At 44.2% G+C, this 19,210-nt stretch overlaps 1 protein-coding gene across 5 annotated transcripts in view; it reads right to left on the reverse strand.

The window, feature by feature from the left end:
- Positions 1–19,210, reverse strand: part of ITPK1 (inositol-tetrakisphosphate 1-kinase) — a 256,126-nt gene that overhangs the window by 26,234 nt on the left and 210,682 nt on the right. For 4 of the 5 annotated variants that reach the window (XM_073349514.1, XM_073349511.1, XM_073349513.1 and 1 more), the window contains 4 exons: positions 18,777–18,817; positions 15,225–15,390; positions 12,213–12,280; positions 10,509–10,671 (listed from right to left, as the gene is read on the reverse strand). In XM_073349514.1, the coding sequence (XP_073205615.1) occupies positions 10,509–10,671; positions 12,213–12,280; positions 15,225–15,390; positions 18,777–18,817 (438 nt within the window). Of the gene's footprint in view, positions 1–1,180; positions 1,276–10,508; positions 10,672–12,212; positions 12,281–15,224; positions 15,391–18,776; positions 18,818–19,210 lie in introns of those variants that run through there. The other variant, XM_073349512.1, reaches the window with a different exon arrangement.

The raw sequence follows: 19,210 nt of genomic DNA on the forward strand, positions 1-19,210 counted from the left end.
AAACAATCCCAGCTCCCTCAGCCTCTCCTCATAACTCATGTGTTCCAGTCCCCTAATCATTTTTGTTGCCCTTCGCTGGACTCTCTCCAATTTATCCACATCCTTCTTGAAGTGTGGGGCCCAAAACTGGACACAGTACTCCAGATGAGGCCTCACCAATGTCGAATAGAGGGGAACGATCACATCCCTCGATCTGCTCGCTATGCCCCTACTTATACATCCCAAAATGCCATTGGCCTTCTTGGCAACAAGGGCACACTGCTGACTCATATCCAGCTTCTCGTCCACTGTCACCCCTAGGTCCTTTTCTGCAGAACTGCTGCCTAGCCATTCGGTCCCTAGTCTGTAGCTGTGCATTGGGTTCTTCCGTCCTAAGTGCAGGACCCTGCACTTATCCTTATTGAACCTCATCAGATTCCTTTTGGCCCAATCTTCCAATTGGTCTAGGTCCTTCTGTACCCTATCCCTCCCCTCCAGCGTATCTACCACTCCTCCCAGTTTAGTATCATCCGCAAATTTGCTGAGAGTGCAATCCACACCATCCTCCAGATCATTTATGAAGATATTGAATAAAACCGGCCCCAGGACCGACCCTTGGGGCACTCCACTTGATACCGGCTGCCAACTAGACATGGAGCCATTGATCACTACCCGTTGAGCCCGACAATTTAGCCAGCTTTCTACCCACCTTATAGTGCATTCATCCAGCCCATACTTCCTTAACTTGCTGACAAGAATACTATGGGAGACCGTGTCAAAAGCTTTGCTAAAGTCAAGAAACAATACATCCACTGCTTTCCCTTCATCCACAGAACCAGTAATCTCATCATAAAAGGCGATTAGATTAGTCAGGCATGACCTTCCCTTGGTGAATCCATGCTGGCTGTTCCTGATCACTTTCCTCTCATGCAAGTGCTTCAGGATTGATTCTTTGAGGACCTGCTCCATGATTTTTCCAGGGACTGAGGTGAGGCTGACTGGCCTGTAGTTCCCAGGATCTTCCTTCTTCCCTTTTTTAAAGATTGGCACTACATTAGCCTTTTTCCAGTCATCCGGGACTTCCCCGGTTCGCCACGAGTTTTCAAAGATAATGGCCAGTGGCTCTGCAATCACAGCCGCCAATTCCTTCAGCACTCTCGGATGCAACTCGTCCGGCCCCATGGACTTGTGCACGTCCAGCTTTTCTAAATAGTCCCTAACCGCCTCTATCTCCACAGAGGGCTGGCCATCTCTTCCGCATTTTGTGATGCCCAGCGCAGCAGTCTGGGAGCTGACCTTGTTAGTGAAAACAGAGGCAAAAAAAGCATTGAGTACATTAGCTTTTTCCACATCCTCTGTCACTAGGTTGCCTACCTCATTCAGTAAGGGGCCCACACATTCCTTGGCTTTCTTCTTGTTGCCAACATACCTGAAGAAACCCTTCTTGTTACTCTTGACATCTCTGGCTAGCTGCAGCTCCAGGTGCGATTTGGCCCTCCTGATAACATTCCTACATGCCCGAGCAATATTTTTATACTCTTCCCTGGTCATATGTCCAACCTTCCACTTCTTGTAAGCTTCTTTTTTATGTTTAAGATCCGCTAGGATTTCACCATTAAGCCAAGCTGGTCGCCTGCCATATTTACTATTTTTTCGACTCATCGGGATGGTTTGTCCCTGTAACCTCAACAGGGATTCCTTGAAATACAGCCAGCTCTCCTGGACTCCTTTCCCCTTCAAGTTAGTCCCCCAGGGGATCCTGGCCATCCGTTCCCTGAGGGAGTCGAAGTCTGCTTTCCTGAAGTCCAGGGTCCGTATCCTGCTGCTTACCTTTGTTCCCTGCGTCAGGATCCTGAACTCAACCAACTCATGGTCACTGCCTCCCAGATTCCCATCCACTTTTGCTTCCCCCACTAATTCTACCCGGTTTGTGAGCAGCAGGTCAAGAAAAGCACCCCATCTGAAAGATTCCAAAAGATTTACACTACACAGTTTAACAGAAAACCATTATGGTCTTCTGGGTAAATAAAATTGGCCAATCCTGGGAGATTACTTAGATTGTAAACTCTTTGGGAAAGGGGCTGTTCTTTTTTGTTCTGTGTTTGTACAGCGCCTAGCACAAACAGGTCCTGGTTCAGGACTGTTTCTTTATATTATATAAAAGAAAGAAAAAGAAAGAAATAGCATTGAACACTTAGTATCTTGAATGTCAGCTGCAGGTGGTCAGAACCTTTATTTCAATTGTAGGCTCTTGGAAGCCGGGTCTATATATATTTGTACAATGCCTAGCAAGGAGTCAATAGGTAGTACTGTAACATTATTGTAATTAAAAGATTAAGGAGTTGGACTAATGTTTTTTACATGTAGAGGTGCAGAATTATGCAAGAAGTATAGCTATCAAATACATGACAAGTTTTAAAAAGGCTATATACATATTTTAATGATCACTAGGAGCTATTGCTGACTACTGTGTAAATAACTAATATTTTTAAAATTTCATTTGAAACCTATTCCCAGGCCACTGTGAAATCAGAGCAAAGAGAGCATGAACGAAGTAAATATATATTTTAAAACATCTGTGTGTGGGTACAAGGTAGAATAGGACAAGGAGGGAAAACTCAAATATTTATATTTTTAATCTCCTTCCCCTTTAAAAAAACACCCCATCAGAATGAAAATAATACTACAGACTGAAAAATGTATGCTAAAATCAGAATCTAAACAGGGGTACTTTGGTGATTTTAAGGTGCATTTATAAACAATGTGTGAATCAATTAACTGTTACCGATATAGTGTCTTTGTTTGTTTTAGTGACAACAGCAGCTACAAATTTTCATATGCTCCTTTGATAATGCAACTAGTGTGCTGTGCATGGTCTAAGATAGTAGCATTTATAATTCAGTTTTCTTAGCAACTTGGAGACCATTAAAAAAATTTAACCCACTTAATGACAAAGTGCCAGGCCACCAACACTAACCATCACTATCTATTCATCAGCCAGGGTCTAGCTAAGACCATTAGAATCACAGGAGTCATGGAATCCCAGTCTCTCTCACAAAGAGTTGGTCTTCTAAAATTTCTTGCTTATGTAAACCCTTCCTCCAGGATTAGCCTTTAAATCTACTCTGTGCTTCAAACACCCTGGGAATAAGTCATCTCCATAGTAACAGCTTTAATGTGCAGAGAACAGATCCATAATTCCTTGGGGTGTTTGGACATGCTCAGTTAGAACAAAATCAGACTATTAAGACTGCACAAGGGAAACTCACAATGAAGTTGCTCTTAATGCTTTATGGCCATGGGACAGAGACAGTGATTAACTCCCGGTACCAGCACGAGAGAACCCTGCACACAGTCACAGGTTGCTCTTCACTGACACTGCTGCTGCAGCTATTTTGACAAGACAACCGGGAGGAAAGGACTGCACATTTATATGCAGGAGATCAAGTGGAAGGATGATTTAATTAAGTTTAAAGAAATTTTAAACTGCTGGGATGGGGATTATGTTGCATCAAGGAATAGTGGCAGGACGTACTTGTCATAAGCCTCTAAGTGGGTGCCACTCCCTTGAAATCCATTCCAAACAATGTAGTTGCATCTGCTTACATGAGGTCTGAATTTGGCCCTGTGTGGGAATGGAATGAAAATACTGGGTGTACGGGGATAATATCAGTGTCACCTCATTGAATATAAGAAGGAAGTCCACACAGAACTAGAGATGGGGCTGAAGTAGGAATCCAAGTTCCCGGTCCTGAACTTTGCGGGGCGTTCAGATTCGGATCTAGATTTGGAGACTGAGGCTTGTCTCTGCACAGCTCTGGGAAATGATTAATATTCCCAAGCTATTACTGCAAATGCCACAGGCCTGCTTTTTAAAAGGGCACCTTCACTCATGCAAATTCAGCTGAGTCACCTAAGCACACAGGAGAGGATAGTCACTGCCTTGTTCACACACACAAAACATACGTATCCAGATAGAACTGACACACTCAACCCCTGCCTAATGCACATGGAGTCTATACCTTGCATGTGCAGGTGATAACGCACAAGAAGAGTATACACAAAATTCCACAGAGGCAAGCATAAGCCAGGTTAAGGCAACATGGAAAATCAAGCCTTATGAAACCTTTTGCACTTTATCAGCTGCCCCAGATCAGGAGACCATAAAAACCACATGCTACCTGACTATTGGCTAGTATTAAAGATCTCACTATGTAACCGCAGCCAAGTCCAATCCAACCAGTTTTCTGCAGCACAGGACAGACAGTAGGCAACACTCCTCTTTTAAATTTGTTGAGAGAGGGACTAACTAGAGCAGGTGACAGATGAGGTCCCCCTACAGATACATCTGCTCCAAATTGGTTATGTTAAATCAGTCCAAGATCACAGCAATGGCTTGGGGAAGCGACAGATTTAAATGAACTTTGAATCTGGTTGCAGCAGCAGCAGGAACCAGATCTGGGGACGGAATGACCCAGGCTTTGGCCTGGCCTATCACATCCTGCCATCTGTGACTATACTGAGGAGGGTATGAGCCGTTCTTAAAGGAACCCCACTCATCTCCATTGAGTATAACAAACAGATGGCCAGGTTTGGAAGCCAGTAAATCTGCATGGATCTTGCCTAGCCAAACTTTCATCCCCCACCAGCAAGTCATGTATATGGGAGAGAAACTGAATCACAGAATCATAGGACTGGAAGGGACCTCGAGAGGCCATCTAGTCCAGTCCCCTGCACTCATGACAGGACTAAGCATTATCTAGACCATCCCTGACAGGTGTTTGTCTAACCTGTCCTTAAAAATTTCCAATAATGAAGATTCTACAACCTCGCTAGGCAATTTATTCCAGTGCTTAACCACTGATGGCATGAGGGGTTGATTTTCTCCATGCAACAGCTGAAGATTGGTGTCCAGCTTGATATTGTGAGATCCATCAGCTTCCTTCAATACTATTGATCATGGGGTCTTGCTGACTCACTTGCAGACTGTAGTGTGGAGGAGTAAGACAGTTCTCAATGGCTCAATTCCTTCCTCAATGAGCACTCCCAGAAGGTAGAGCTGGGCAGTTGCTCTTCATCCCCAGGGACATTGTCCAGTGGAAGTTTCACAGAGCTCCTTCTTATCTCCACAATTGCTCAACGTGTATACAAGGCCAATGGCTGGGCTGTGGGGCTCTCTGTATTCTGAAGACACCATGCTACAAGACTCCAGCTCACCTGGACAGCCAGTGCAGTCAAACGCCTGTTTCAGTGGTTAGGTGAGAGTGGGGCATGGATCAGAATAAGACTGGAGTGACATTGGTAGACTGGAGAAAGCAAACGGCAGGTGAGGATTATATCTGCCTGACCACGTGTGTCTGCCATTTGTGACTTGGGCTCACAATCTGGGGGTACTGTTGGATCCCCAGTTTGGTTAAATGATCCTAGTGCAGCAGTGCTCAGGAGGCTTCCACCTCCCCCCATCTACATCTGACCAGGAGACTGTGCCAGTTTGTTTTGGATGCGGTCAGTGTTACCATTTTCTATGCCTTTGGCATTCCCAGGTTTGGATGACTGCAGTGCATTCTATATAGGACTGCATCTTAAATCCACCTGGAAACTAAAGCTGCTGCTGAATGTGGCAGCCCAATTGTTTTAAAGAGAGATGAGCACACTACACCAGTGCTCCAGGATCTACACTGGCTGTAGGTTTAAGGCTGGAGTATTCTTTCTTTCTTAAAACATAAGGCCCTAAATGGGTTGGATCCTGCCCACCTACAAGACTGTCTCTCTCTCCTCTGCTGACTGCCACTACTCTAGTGCAGTCAGCAGAGCTGCTTGAGATCTGTATTGAAAGGGATTCAACAGAAAGGACTGCTGGAAAGATGTCTTCTCTATGTGGTCTTAAACTTGGGCCTTCTTGGCTTGAAGTAATACCTTCAGGGCACGCTGCAAGGCCCATCTCTCTCCCCAAGCATTTGGGGAGGAAGCAGCATGCTAACGGCTGATGTCTGTGGGGAAAGAGTATTGTTTGAATTTGTTTTTATCGTGTTTGGTCATTTTCTTTAGCTAAGGGAAGTGGATTATTTTTGAATTGACCACATTTTGGATAAAGGCCCCTAGAGATCAGGACAGGTGTATAATTTCTTACAAATCTAAAATAATACATGTTCTAATACCAATGGTCAGCTGCACCTCCATATTGTCTGTAATGCTTGATAACAAATTTAAGAATACGAAACAAAAAAACTACATAAAAAGTGACAGAGCTTCTCTGCTCTTTCAAAAGGGCAAGAAATTTACTTGCATCTTTGTCCAAAACACTATTTATAGAGAATAGACTATTGATCCAAACCCCCTTCAAAGCACAAGCTATCACGCAGCTCAAAATGCATGACACAAAGTGAATTTCTAATGCAGACCTCAAGATGCAACCTCATGTTGGAAGCACAACAAAGGAGAAATGGTGGGGTGCAGAGTGATTCCACGTGCTCCATGGATGTTTCTGCCCCAGTGAAGAAGCACTCCCCCCTTTAAACAGTTAAGCTTGCTGGCAGTTGTCATCCTCACCAGCACTCTCAGCATTTTGGGAGGGGAGAGAGATTGAAGTTTAGTTAGTTAAAAGCACTCCTGAAAATCCTAAGTGATTCTTTGCACTCTGCTTTTTGCAAATCTTTTGTCATTTGTTTATGGATCACACGAACACTGGGAGGCGTTGCAAACACAGAGAAGGGCAAAACCAAGTTGTAAAACATCCTGAAGAGCAGCTAGGGAATTGCAGGTAACAGGGGGAAAGTAGGTGTTTTTAAAGGAAGTCTTGTATCTATGGAGAGGAAAGACAACACAGATCCAGTGGGAGGGGATCAAATCCGATAGTGACATTCATCACAGTAAAGTGAGTTTATTTTCATCTAGACTCCTTCGTTCTACCTACTTCTCAGGGAGGTGAGGAAACAGGACTGAAAGATTAGGAAGGAGATGGTCTGTGATAGGATCTCTATCTTAAAAAGTGCTCTACAATACAAAAAATGTGAGACACCTCTGTAGTGGAGCTACATCATGGTAACAGTCTTGCATGTGTCACTTGAAGCCAGCACAACTATTCCCTAATGAGATAAATACGTCAAATGAAAAGTAAAACACAAGGAAATAGCTCCTGAACCTTGGACGATACATTCATTCGCCTGATCCAGGAAACGTAATGCTGATTCAGACGTTCCAAAGATTGAAACGCTTTTTTTGTTGTTTCTGGGCTATATCCTGCACTAACAGGACAAGGGGGGAAAATATCAAAGTAAACCTGGTTACTAATATTGTTATATTTCAGGGTTCAACTATAGCAACTTGCCAGGATACTGAAGTAAATGGAATCCTGGTCGATCCACTATGGCAATTTCTGTGCTCCTAGGATTCCAGCATCTTTTCTGCATCAAATTACTCTCAGTTGTGGTGCCTAGTTCCCCACAAAAAAGGTATCTTTTAAACGTATTGCATGTATTTCATGAGAAAACATAGCTGATTGAGGGTTGGAAGTTTCCTAACAAGCAATGCCTTAGGATCAGGGAGCCCAAAAGAGGCCTCCTGATTCATAGTGAGAAAGTAGGGCAATTGGCTAGTTATCTTAGGTGCCAGTACATGAACGCAAGAAGCCTGGGAAACAAGCAGGAAGAATGGGAAGTCCTGGCACAGTCAAGGAACTACGAGGTGACTGGAATAACAGAGACTTGGTGGGGTAACTCACATGACTGGAGCACTGTCATGGATGGGTGTAAACTGTTCAGGAAGGACAGGCGAGTGGAGAAAAGGTGGAGGAGTTGCACTGTATGTAAGAGAGCAGTATGGCTGCTCAGAACTCCAGTATGAAACTGGAGAAAAGTCTGTTGAGAGTCTTTGGGTTAAGTTTAGAGGCGAGAGTAACAAGGGTGATGTCGTGTTGGGCATCTGCTACAGACTACCAGATCAGGAGGATGAGGTAGACGAGGCTTTCTTCGGACAACTAACAGAAATTTCCAGATCACAGGCCCTGGTTCTCATGGGGGACTTCAATCACCCTGACCTCTGCTGGGAGAGCAATACAACAGTTCACAGACAATCCAGAAAGTGTTTGGAGAGTGTTGGGGACAACTTCCTGGTGCAAGTGCTGGAGGAACCAACTCGGGGCCCTGCTCCTCTTGACCTGCTGCTCACAAACAGGGAAGAATTGGTAGGGGAAGTAGAAGTGGGTGGCAACCTGGGCAGCAGTGACCATGAGATGGTTGAGTTCAGGATCTGACAAAAGGAAGAAAGGAGAGCAGCAGAATACGGACCCTGGACTTCAGAAAAGCAGACTCTGACTCCCTCAGGGAACTGACGGGAAGTTTCCCTTGGGAGGCTAATATGTGTGGGAAAGGAATCCAGGAGAGCTGGCTGTATTTTAAAGAAGCCTTATTGAGTGCGCAGGAACAAACCATCCCAATGTGCAGAAAGAACAGCAAATATGGCAGGCGACCAGCTTGGCTTAACAGAGAAATCTTCAGTGAGCTTAAACACAAAAAGGAAGCTTACAAGAAATGGAAACTTAGACAGATGACTAGGGAAGAGTATAAAAATATTGCTCGAGTATGCAGAGGTGTAATGAGACAGAGCACAACTGAAGTTGCAGCTAGCAAGGAATGTGAAGGGTAACAAGAAGGGTTTCTACAGGTATGTTAGCAACAAGGTGGTGGTCAGGCAAAGTGTGGGACCCTTACTGAATGGGGGAGGTAACCTAGTGACAGATGATGTGGAAAAAGCTGAAGTACTCAATGCTTTTTTTGCCTTGGTCTTCACAAACAAGGTCAGCTCCCAGGCTGCTGTACTGGGCAGCACAGTATGGGGAGGAAGTGAGTAGCCCTCAGTGGTCAAAGAACAGGGTAAGGACTATTTAGAAAAGCTGGACATTCACAAGTCCATGGGCCCAGATCTAATGCATCTGAGGGTAATGAGGGAGTTGGCTAATGTGATCGCAGAACCATTGGCCATTATTTTTGAAAACTCGTGGCGATCGGGGGAGGTCCTGGATGATTGGAAAAAGGCAAATATAGTGCCCATCTTTAAAAAAGGGAAGAAGGACAATCCAGGGAACTAAAGACCGGTCAGCCTCACCTCAGTCCCTGGAAAAATTATGGAGCAGGTCCTCAAGGAATCCATTTTAAGCATCTGGAGGAGAGGAAGGTGATCAGGAACAGTCAACATGGATTCACCAAGGGCAAGTCATGCCTGACCAACCTGATTGCCTTCTATGATAAGATAACTGGCTCTGTGGATATGGGGAAAGCGGTGGACGTGATATATCTTGACTTTAGCAAAGCTTTTGATACGGTCTCCCACAGTATTCTTGCCAGCAAGTTAAAAAAGTAAGGATTGGATGAATGGACTTTTAGGTGGATAGAAAGCTGGCTAGATCGTTGGGCTCAATGGGCAGTAATCAATGGCTCGATGTCTAGTTGGCAGCCGGTTATCAAGCGGAGTGCCTCAGGGGTTGGTCCTGGGGCCGGTTTTGTTCAACATCTTCATTAATGATCTGGATGATGGGATGGATTGCACTCTCAGGATGGATGAGGATGACACTAAGATGGGGGGAGAGGTAGATATGCTGGAGGGTAGGGATAGGATACAGAGAGACCTAGACAAATTGGAGGATTGGGCCAAAATAAATCTGATGAGGTTCAACAAGGACAAGTGCAGAGTCTTGCACTTAGGACAGAAGAATGCCATGCACTGCTACAGGCTGGGGACCGACTGGCTAAGCGGCAGTTCTACAGAAAAGAACCTAGGGATTACAGTGGACAAGAAGCTGGATATGAGTCAACTGTGTGCCCTTTTTGCCAAGAAGGCTAAGATCATATCGGGCTGCATTAGTAGGAGCATAGCCAGCAGATTAAGGGAAGTGACTATTCCTCTCTATTCAGCACTGGTGAGGCCATACCTGGAGTGCTGCGTCCAGTTTTGGGTCCCCCACTACAGAAAGGATGTGGACAAATTGGAAAGAGCCCAGCAGAGGGCAACAAAAATGATTAGAGGCTGGGGCACCTGACTTATGAGGAGAAGCTGAGGGAACTGGCCTTATTTAGTCTGCAGAAGAGAAGACTGAGGGGGGATTTGATAGCAGCCTTCAACTACCTGAAGAGGGGTTCTAAAGAGGATGGATATAGGCTGTTCTCAGTGGTGGCAGATGACAGAACAAGGAGCAATGGTCTCAAGTTGCAGTGAGGGAGGTCTAGGTTGGATAGTAGGAAAAACTATTTCACTAGGAGGGTGGTGAAGCACTGGAATGGGTTACTTAGTACAGCAGTCTGGGAGCTGACGTGGTGGAATCTCCATCCTTAGAGGTCTTTAAGGTTTGGCTTGACAAAGCCCTGGCTGGGATGAGTTAGTTGGGGTTGGTCCTGCTTTGAGCAGGGGGTTAGATTAGATGACCTCCTGAGGTCTCTTCAAACCCTGATATTCTATGAACAGCAATACTAATTCTCACTAAACACACATGGTATGGTATCCACACAGTCTGGTGAAAGCTGAAAGGTCTCTCTTACCTGGGAATGCATTGATATCAATGACTGCATGCTGGCCGGTCTGATTGTTAATGATAATATCAATCCCAAAGAGGGAAACCCCCAGAGCCTGTCTCAGTGCCTTGGAGATCTCCCGGATGACGTCATCATTTGGCCGTTCAAACACACCTTCGATTTTATCAAGCTACCGTGAAAAAAGACAAAAAGAGAAACAACTGAGGGGTTCTGAACCGGGCTCTCTCTTTAGTGTACGTGTTGATTTACAGAGCTTCCCCATTCTATATCCGGTAGGATCCAACTGCAGGGAAGAAGCCACAAGAGCTTTTCTTGATTTTGCATCCTACATACATTAAATGTTAGGCTCTTCTACTGTACTCAGTGGGCCTGATTCTCTATTTGTTACACTGGTGTAACTCCATGGAAATCAATGGATATACACACCAGCACCGAACTGAATGGAGAATTAGACCCAGTATCTTAAATATTAGACATCCATTTTAAAATCAAAAGAAAACTGCAGCCTCTGCTCCTGCACTGCAGATATTCTGCCTTTCATCATGTGCGTTTAATAAGCTGATCTAAAATTAAACCTGCCTTAAGGGACTGATTAAGGCGCTGACAAGAATGAGTTACTTCACAGAAGGTGTTAAGGTGCATCACTACTGTGCTCAGTGTTTTGGGGCACTGCTCAGGGCAGTTGTCTAATAAGGGAGGTCTCTTGTATGGGTTTGAAGTCCAAGTTGTTTTAGAACAGTTTATTATTAAGAGTGACTTGGGTCACTTGTGAATGTGAAATTTAATCACACATTTCTTAGTCAAGAGGTTGAGCAATACAAGTACTGTTTTGTGTACAGAACAGCTGTGTATATATCCAAAACATATACATAAACATATACATCACAAAATTTAGCCACTGGAAGGGATTTATGATTAGTTCAGTGACATGAATAATATTTAGCATGTCAGTTAGGACACTTCAATTCCACATCTGGTCACTGTATTAAACTTTTGACTACAAACTAACGAGATCACATGAATCAGAGAAGAATCTGGAGACAAACTAGGGCCCAGTTCTGCAAAATTACTTCAGTGGGAGTTTAGAGTGCTCAGCATCTTGTAGAATCCAACTTTACTTTGGCTATTAACAGGGCTAGTCATAAACACAATTAAGGTGTGCTTGGGGTTAATGTACTCTGAGGATATATAGAGGTGTAGCCTACTGGTCAGACCTCAGGAATGCTTACATTCTAGGTGCATATCTTCGTGGTCTGGGGCAATTCACTTAACTTCTCTGCTTTGGGTTTTCCCTGTTTGTCAAATGCGGATACCACTCCCTTACCTCACAGGAGTGCCATAAGGATTCATTAAGGCTTACAAAATTCTCTGGAGAGGAAAAGTACCAGACATTATTACTCAGGACCTTTCCTTTCCCCATCTGGACTGGCTTTCAGTTAAGACAAAGCACAGCAAAGCAGCACACAGACATGCAGCAGCATCTCTGCTTCCACAACAGAAAGGAGGAAAACCTTGTAAGGGATATCAAATGAACAGGGAAACACAGCTTTAAATTATGCTGGTTCTAAGTAGCAAACAGATCTCAATTTGCTATCTGGGAGCTGACAGGACACAATTCATGTACAAGAGTCACTATTCATGAATACCTTTATAAGAAAAAGAGATTTGTTTTCTATCAATGGTAAAAAAAAAAAGACCAGGAGTACTTACTGCTGTTAAGACAGAGGAGGATTCTGGCTTCGACACATTGTGGCTGTTGAAAAATATTGATTCTCTATCTGAAATTAAAAGAAAGTTGTAAATGAACTGATACTTGGATTTGAATTTTAAAAGGATTGGTTTATGCTGTATGCAACACTAGGTGGCAGTGCAACCCCAGGAATCTAATCCAGCTCAATAGCTGATAAAGTTCTCCACTCTGTCACAGGGGGCATGGATCAGCGTTCATGTCGCACTCCCTGTCAGTACCCAGCCCAGGCTGGGAAGCTAATGATCCAACTACTGGACCAAATTTGATGATGAATCCTGGTCACATTCCATCTGAGGCACATTGTGCATGTACCAAGACGACTCTGTCACGCAAAGCTTCCTTTTGCACACAGGCACCTGCCCATGGCAGAAAACCTAGCCTAAGACTCACACAGCTTCAAGATCTCAGGCTACAGATAAGGTAAATAAATGTGTGTGTGTGTGTGTGTGTGTGTGTGAGTGAGTGAGAGAGAGAGATAGAACTGGTTTCATTTCTGCACTCAAATAAATCCCACTCATTAAAGAATGTTTTCTGTAAGTTATGAAATCAGTCCTAGGAAATGGTTAGGAATTAAAGGGACCATTCAACTGGAAACGTACAAGATTTCATTACATAACAGATGATTTCACGGTCGGCACTAGATCCACCCAAGCAAGTGCAGGGGAGGTATAAATTATACCTCCCTGTACCCAAGGTGGACTCCCATGATCCACAGAGTAAAATTCACCCCAGCGGAGGGTAGGCAGGAAGGATCTTTAATTTGAAGACACCACAGCAGCCCTGCAGTGGAGGCTGCTCAAGGAATTGTATTAGCACATCCTCCAGCCATGCACCCTCCCAGGCCAATTTATCCTCCTACAAAACCCCTCCAACGGCGGGAGAGGGGTGGCGGGGGGAGAGGGGGGGAGGAATGTTGTGGCAGCTTTCCATTATGACAACCTGTCCTCTTGGGCTTGCCAGAAGCCACCGCCATGGTATACATAAACCCAGAAGTAAATCTGGGACAGCATCAAAGCAAACATAATGTTGAATGTGCAGAGTTATCACGCACTTGCTGCATGATGTAGCATATGCTTCTACTAGGCTGTTCCCTCTGCAGACTGGATCACAGCAGCTAATCACAGCCACAAGCTTAGTGCGCTTTATTGTGGGAAAGATGCAGGAATCATGGGAGGCAAACCCAAAACAATCTGTGACTTTTGGTAACATATTAGAGAGCAGTAGCCAAGATTTGAGGCAGGTGGCTAGCCCAAGACATTTAAGTGATCTGTGGCCTGATTTTTCAGAGGTGCTCAGCAGCTTTGAAAACCAGCCAGCGTGTGCTTAGTTGTCCATAACTATGCATGTTCCTGAGAAGCATGGACAGGTTAGAGTTGGACTTGGGCAAAGCTGGTGGGACATAAAAACAAACCTGACTTAGCGGAGGCTGAATATCCTACCGCCAAGACCTGGAGTTGAACTGCAGAGCTGAGACCCGTAGCCTCAGGAAAAGACGAAGTGAGCTGCCCTTTAAAATGTAGGCTTTTTAAATAAAGGGAATGTCAAGATAAGTCCTGAGATATTGTTTCAAAGGTGATTGATCCCCTTCTAGCGTTCCATGCCGACCAATCTAACCAATGCAACCCTCCTAGCCAGAGGAAGGAATGCCAGGGAGCATGAAGAAGGGCAGGAGCAAAGAAGCAGCCCCAGAAGGAAAAGACGTCTATTTGTTAAAAATCCTCATGACACAAAATGACAAACGTCCCACAAGATCTCTAGTGAGGATGCTGCCAGGCCAGCTTTATTCTTCCTGTTCCAGTGCTAATCACTGAAGGAGCTCAGGAGGTGCGGCCAAGGGGCAGAAATTCGAATACCCTGTCTCTGCTCCTACTTCGTAAGATTTCACATTTCTGCAATCAGCTAGTGTAGACCCTTGAAACAGTCAGACCTGCTTGATCCCTTGTTCATAACATGTCCCTTGCCAGCAGCAGATTTTAGGCCAAGAAATCCAGACTTGGAATCCTGGGATTCATTGAAACCAGTCTGCACATTTCATTTTAACATGGGATTCAAAATTAACATTAAAACTTTAGACTAACAAGCTAATGGCTGCATCTAAGGCACTGGCTTTCATAAAGACGCCTTAAAATTAGTTGATACTTCAGTACATTTCCCTAATGCTAATTTCTCATACTAGCTGATAAACATATCACTATTTCACTCATACTAGTCCCACTAAACATTTTCGGCTTCCTATACCATTGAATGTAGTTCTCAATTCCTCAGGCTTCACAACAGAAAGCTGTTCTTCTTCCAAAAAGGAAATTGCAGCAGACTCAATTAACACCCTTCAAATGATCTCTGTTGATTTAGAATCGTACCTGTTGATAACTACAGGAGGACCTTAGCTCAGCAGCTCCACTCCGCTTATCTCAAAAATAGTTGCCAACTAGAACCAAGTGAAAATGATCAAGTGTATTTCTCCTGAGAATTTCAAGAACTGGCCCTTACATGAACAAACCAAGAGGCTCTGGCATGGGAGAACTCAACTGCTCTTACGTTAAACACAAACAAAAAATGAACAAGATAAAGACAGGGACAGGAAGTTCCAAAATGATGGAATCCAGGAATTTCCCCTTTATCTTGCAATTATAACTCAAGAGCAAATGACAAATGGACCTAATGAGTGTTTAGAGAGTTTCCAGTAAAGGAGCTTTCTCCACTTCCACAATGACATAAAACCCAGCTTTCAATAGGTAAGATTCAGGTTAATTTCACATAAACATTTACTATAAGAACTCTGTTCAGATGTATTCCAGAGCAGATGAGTTATCTCCCTTCCTGTCGAAATAACACAGAGGAGGAAATACAGCATGTAAAAAGCAGATGCTTTAATTTTAGCAGCCTATTCAAAAACATTTTTCATTCAGGATCTCTGCTGCCAAGGGCCTCTGAGCTCATGCTAGCATTTAAGCTGGCCACAGGTACTTTACCTGAAATGCCTGCTGAGAAGTTCTTTAAAGATGGTCTTTTTACCACAGTGTAGGACTCCCCGACCACAAACACTTTATACAGCACAGCGTTGTGATTGATGAAGCTCTGAATCACGCAGGGGGGCTGGATGGCCTTCAGGCCTTCCTGGTTGAATATGATTGCCATCTGAAACACAAAATGCAAACACAGTTCTCCATAAGGATTTGGGCTTTCATTTATTTCACTTTTTTCTGTTGTCTGGCTGAAACATGTAATGTGGGGGAAAATCTATCCAGGGATAATAACCAAGTGCAAATCCCTTTTCAGCAGCTAGCTTCTCTTTTATTACTTTACTGCTACAATAAGCCTAAATCCCTGAGGGTGTTATCAGCGTGGCTTTCAGTTGCACATATCATCATTTTAAATTAAGATTCTTTTTAACACGTACAACGGCATTTTATCTTTGTTAGTTATGCAACAATCCCAATTTGATTTTTAATTTAAAATCAATAAAATATCTGAGTGACAGAACCTGGAAAATACCCATCAGATTATGCAGGAAGTCCGAGATATGAAGAAATAGATGTATTAGGTCATCCTGACCCTCTTTGCCAATGAAAGTTGTTCCCTACAGTTGTTTTTTAATGGGTTGGTTCGGTTCAGGTTTAAATCTCCCAAGCAACTGGGGTTTCTGCCCCTTCAGTGAGAGATTCTTTCAGAGTCTAACCAACCTCACTATTGGAAAATGCTCAGCCAATATTTGCCTTGGCTCAGTTTCATCCCATCACCCCAAGCGTAGAGCCCCCTTAAATAAATGACACAGGGACTGGAAGAAATATGCCATAGAGAAAGTAATTTAGGGGCTCAACGATGAACAGTGGCTGGCTCAAACCTAGCCCATGTAAGATGGAAGTGATGCTGATGGGTAAAAAGAAACACTCTGAAGAGGCAGCAGAATCCACATCACATAATACACAGTTCCATGCTTGGGCACCCTGATTAAGTCACTGACCAGAAATGCTTATTCAATCCTTTAATTAGCTTGAAGGCTATGCCCTCTCTTTGTGGGCAAAGACCCAGGTGCAGTGATCCATGATCTTGTCACTTTGAAGAGGACTACTAGGTTTCCTATTGAGTTCAAATTGGTCCAGGATAATGCCCAGAGAGTTTAAGTGATTTGTCCTAGGTCACAATGGCAGAGTTCAGAATACAGCTTATGAGCTCTGACTCTGAATCCCTCTCAAAGATAGCCATTTCTGTCCATAAATTCTGCCTCTTTTCTTGCTTTCTACAATTAGCTGGATCTCAGCGAAGTCAGGATAACTGGAGGGATTTTACAAATTGCATAACATGGAACACTTTCTATCTCCTCTATGTGTACCTGTCAATTTGATTTATGTTGTACTCTTAGTTTGTGGGGCTTTTTCTAAATTCATGTTCGCTTTCTAGTTTGTTCCTGTATAATAAGACGATAAATATTTCAACAAAAAGTCATACTTTTAGTCAAATAAGAAATGGGATGACTATACATTTATGACTAAAGGGCTGAGAACATGTTTGTCTCTATCTAGCTGTTTATTATTCTGTTCTCTTCTATATCGGGCACACCATATGAGATCTCATAATTTTCTGCATGCGTACACAATCAGGAGATTCTCTAACATTTTCTGAGTGCAAGTTAGTGCATGTAGCCAATGCCTATTTCAAACTGATTTTTTTTTATTCTACCATTATTCTACGAGATGCTATCTTTTTGGCAGCACATATCCAATATGCACATGCTAATAACCTGTGTAAGTAGGCTCCTGTAACTAAGTTCAATGGGGTCTCTAGGCACAATCCCAATACTGTACAGAGAAGTTAAGCATCTTGCCTAAGGCCACAGAGAGGACAACTGAACTACAGTTACTTGCTTCCAGTCCTGTGCTCAAGGCACTGGACATGCTGCTTTCACACCAGGAGCTTTCAACAAACACAACATTCCATGTTTCTCAAGCAGTCATTCTTCACATGTGGCTCTTACAGGATAGATTGTCGTCTATCAGCCAAATGAGCCCTAATACTACCCCTGGGAACATGGCAACTTCACGAATGGTTCTCCTCCAGAGGGACTGAAGTGTCATGCAGGACCCCAGGCATCGCTGAGGACACCAACCTGTGCAGTAATAATCAGCTCCCATGAAAAGCCACAGCAGTACAACTCTATTTGAGCATCACATCTTGCAGATGCTGGGGTTCTAGCAGAAAACTTAAATAAGTACTTTTCATGAGAACTGCAAAGAGGGGCTCATCACAGCAATGAATGTCCACGCTAACTCATTAGGCACGGAAAGCTTTGTGCATTTCAGGTGGTAGTTACAGGAGAACCAGCAGCAGGGTCACAGGATTGTGATCTCCACCAGAACAGTATCTGAAAAGTTGAGTGGCCAGCAGCTATCAGTCAGTCCCTTAATTAAACTAATTAAGGGACCTATGTGCCTTGTCTTTGTAAAAGAGAGTTCATGGTCCAACTGAAAAATAATGATTTCTTTAACGGTGACTATGGGTCACTCCTCATTGTAACAACAGGCATCCTGTTCCTTTCAAGCTGCATTTCACTCCACGGCCCTTTGTTCTCAAAGGTGCTGTAGTAACACAGCAGATTTTAGAAGGAGCTGGGAAACTTGGATGTGGCCATAAACAAGTTGTGAACGAAAGAACGAACTGAAGAAAATATTTATTCACAAGGAGTAGGGCCTGGATTCTCACACTGGGCTTTGAGGAGGAGGGAGGCAGGAAAGCTACGGGTAAATGAGCTGAAACAGGGTTTCTCGACCTCTACTCCCAAGATTCCGGAAAAGGTGGAGGTGCTTCACCTCAGGTTCCCTGTATTTATGGCCAGCTAAATGCACAGGAGACTACCTTACCGCAGGAATACAGTCATTTCACTTATGGCCACCTCCCAGAAAGGATGGGGAAGGAGGTGCTTGTCCCAGCCCAATCCTTTCCACTCTCCCTTCCCACCTCATGAAGAGAACTGAGCCTATGTGTGGCTCTGTCCCTGCTTGCTTCTCCCTTCTCCTTCCCCCTGCCATGAAGAGGAGTGTGAGAGGGCAGCTTCTCCTCACCCATCTTCTCCCCATGACCATCTCACTGAAGAGAAGAAGCTGGGCAGCTCTTCTACCCGGAAACAGAGGAGCAAAAGCTCAAAATTTCAGAACCAGTTCTCACCATCAGCCCCACACAATGGAGCAGAGACATAGGGGGTGAGGGGGAAGAAGACCCAATTGGCCTGATCTCCCACCAAAAGGCAGACTGAAGGAAGGCAGGCCTCAAGCCCGGCTCTTGCTTCACTCTGCTGCAAGAGATGGAATTTCTGCTAAAGGGTGATAAGCCCTGTTTAAACTGAGCCCAAGTAACCTTACAAAAGGTATCTGAAGTAAGGACATGTAAGGGGGGAGGGGGAGTAGCTTGGGGGATAACAATCATTCTATTATTGCACAGTAGAGCTCCCAACCAACCCATAAGTAGTCAGGAGGGGATTACAAGTGAGGGGATAAAGCTGACTGAAGCCCCAGAGTTCTTTTACTCACCTCATGAGAGTTGGTTCCATGGGCCACTCTGGTTTTACAAACTGTGTAAATGAAAAAAAAGAAAAAAAAAAAGGAGAGAGTGTGAATAAGCGAAATGGGCCACACACAAAACCCTTTGTACCAGCTGTTCCCAACCCATATAGCAGCTCACCAGGCTAAGACCTCAGCGGTACCAGTTAGACTCGCTAGGGCTCACTGTCTCAACTCTATGTGCTGTCCATTGCCATGGAGTTTGGACTGCTCCAGACCCGTGTCTCTTAACTGCTATTCTGGAACTGGAGTTGATTCACACTGGGTTAGAGCACACAGAACTCAGGAGAAGGCAGGCAGCAGTAGCACCGAGGGCTCAGCACAGAAGCTGATCATTTAGGTGGGAAGGCAGCACAAGGCACCAATTACGAAAGCCTGAGATAGCAGTGCCAGTGTTCATAACT

This window comes from Lepidochelys kempii, chromosome 6 (genome assembly GCF_965140265.1).
Source record: "Lepidochelys kempii isolate rLepKem1 chromosome 6, rLepKem1.hap2, whole genome shotgun sequence".
Taxonomy (NCBI): Eukaryota; Metazoa; Chordata; order Testudines; family Cheloniidae; genus Lepidochelys; species Lepidochelys kempii.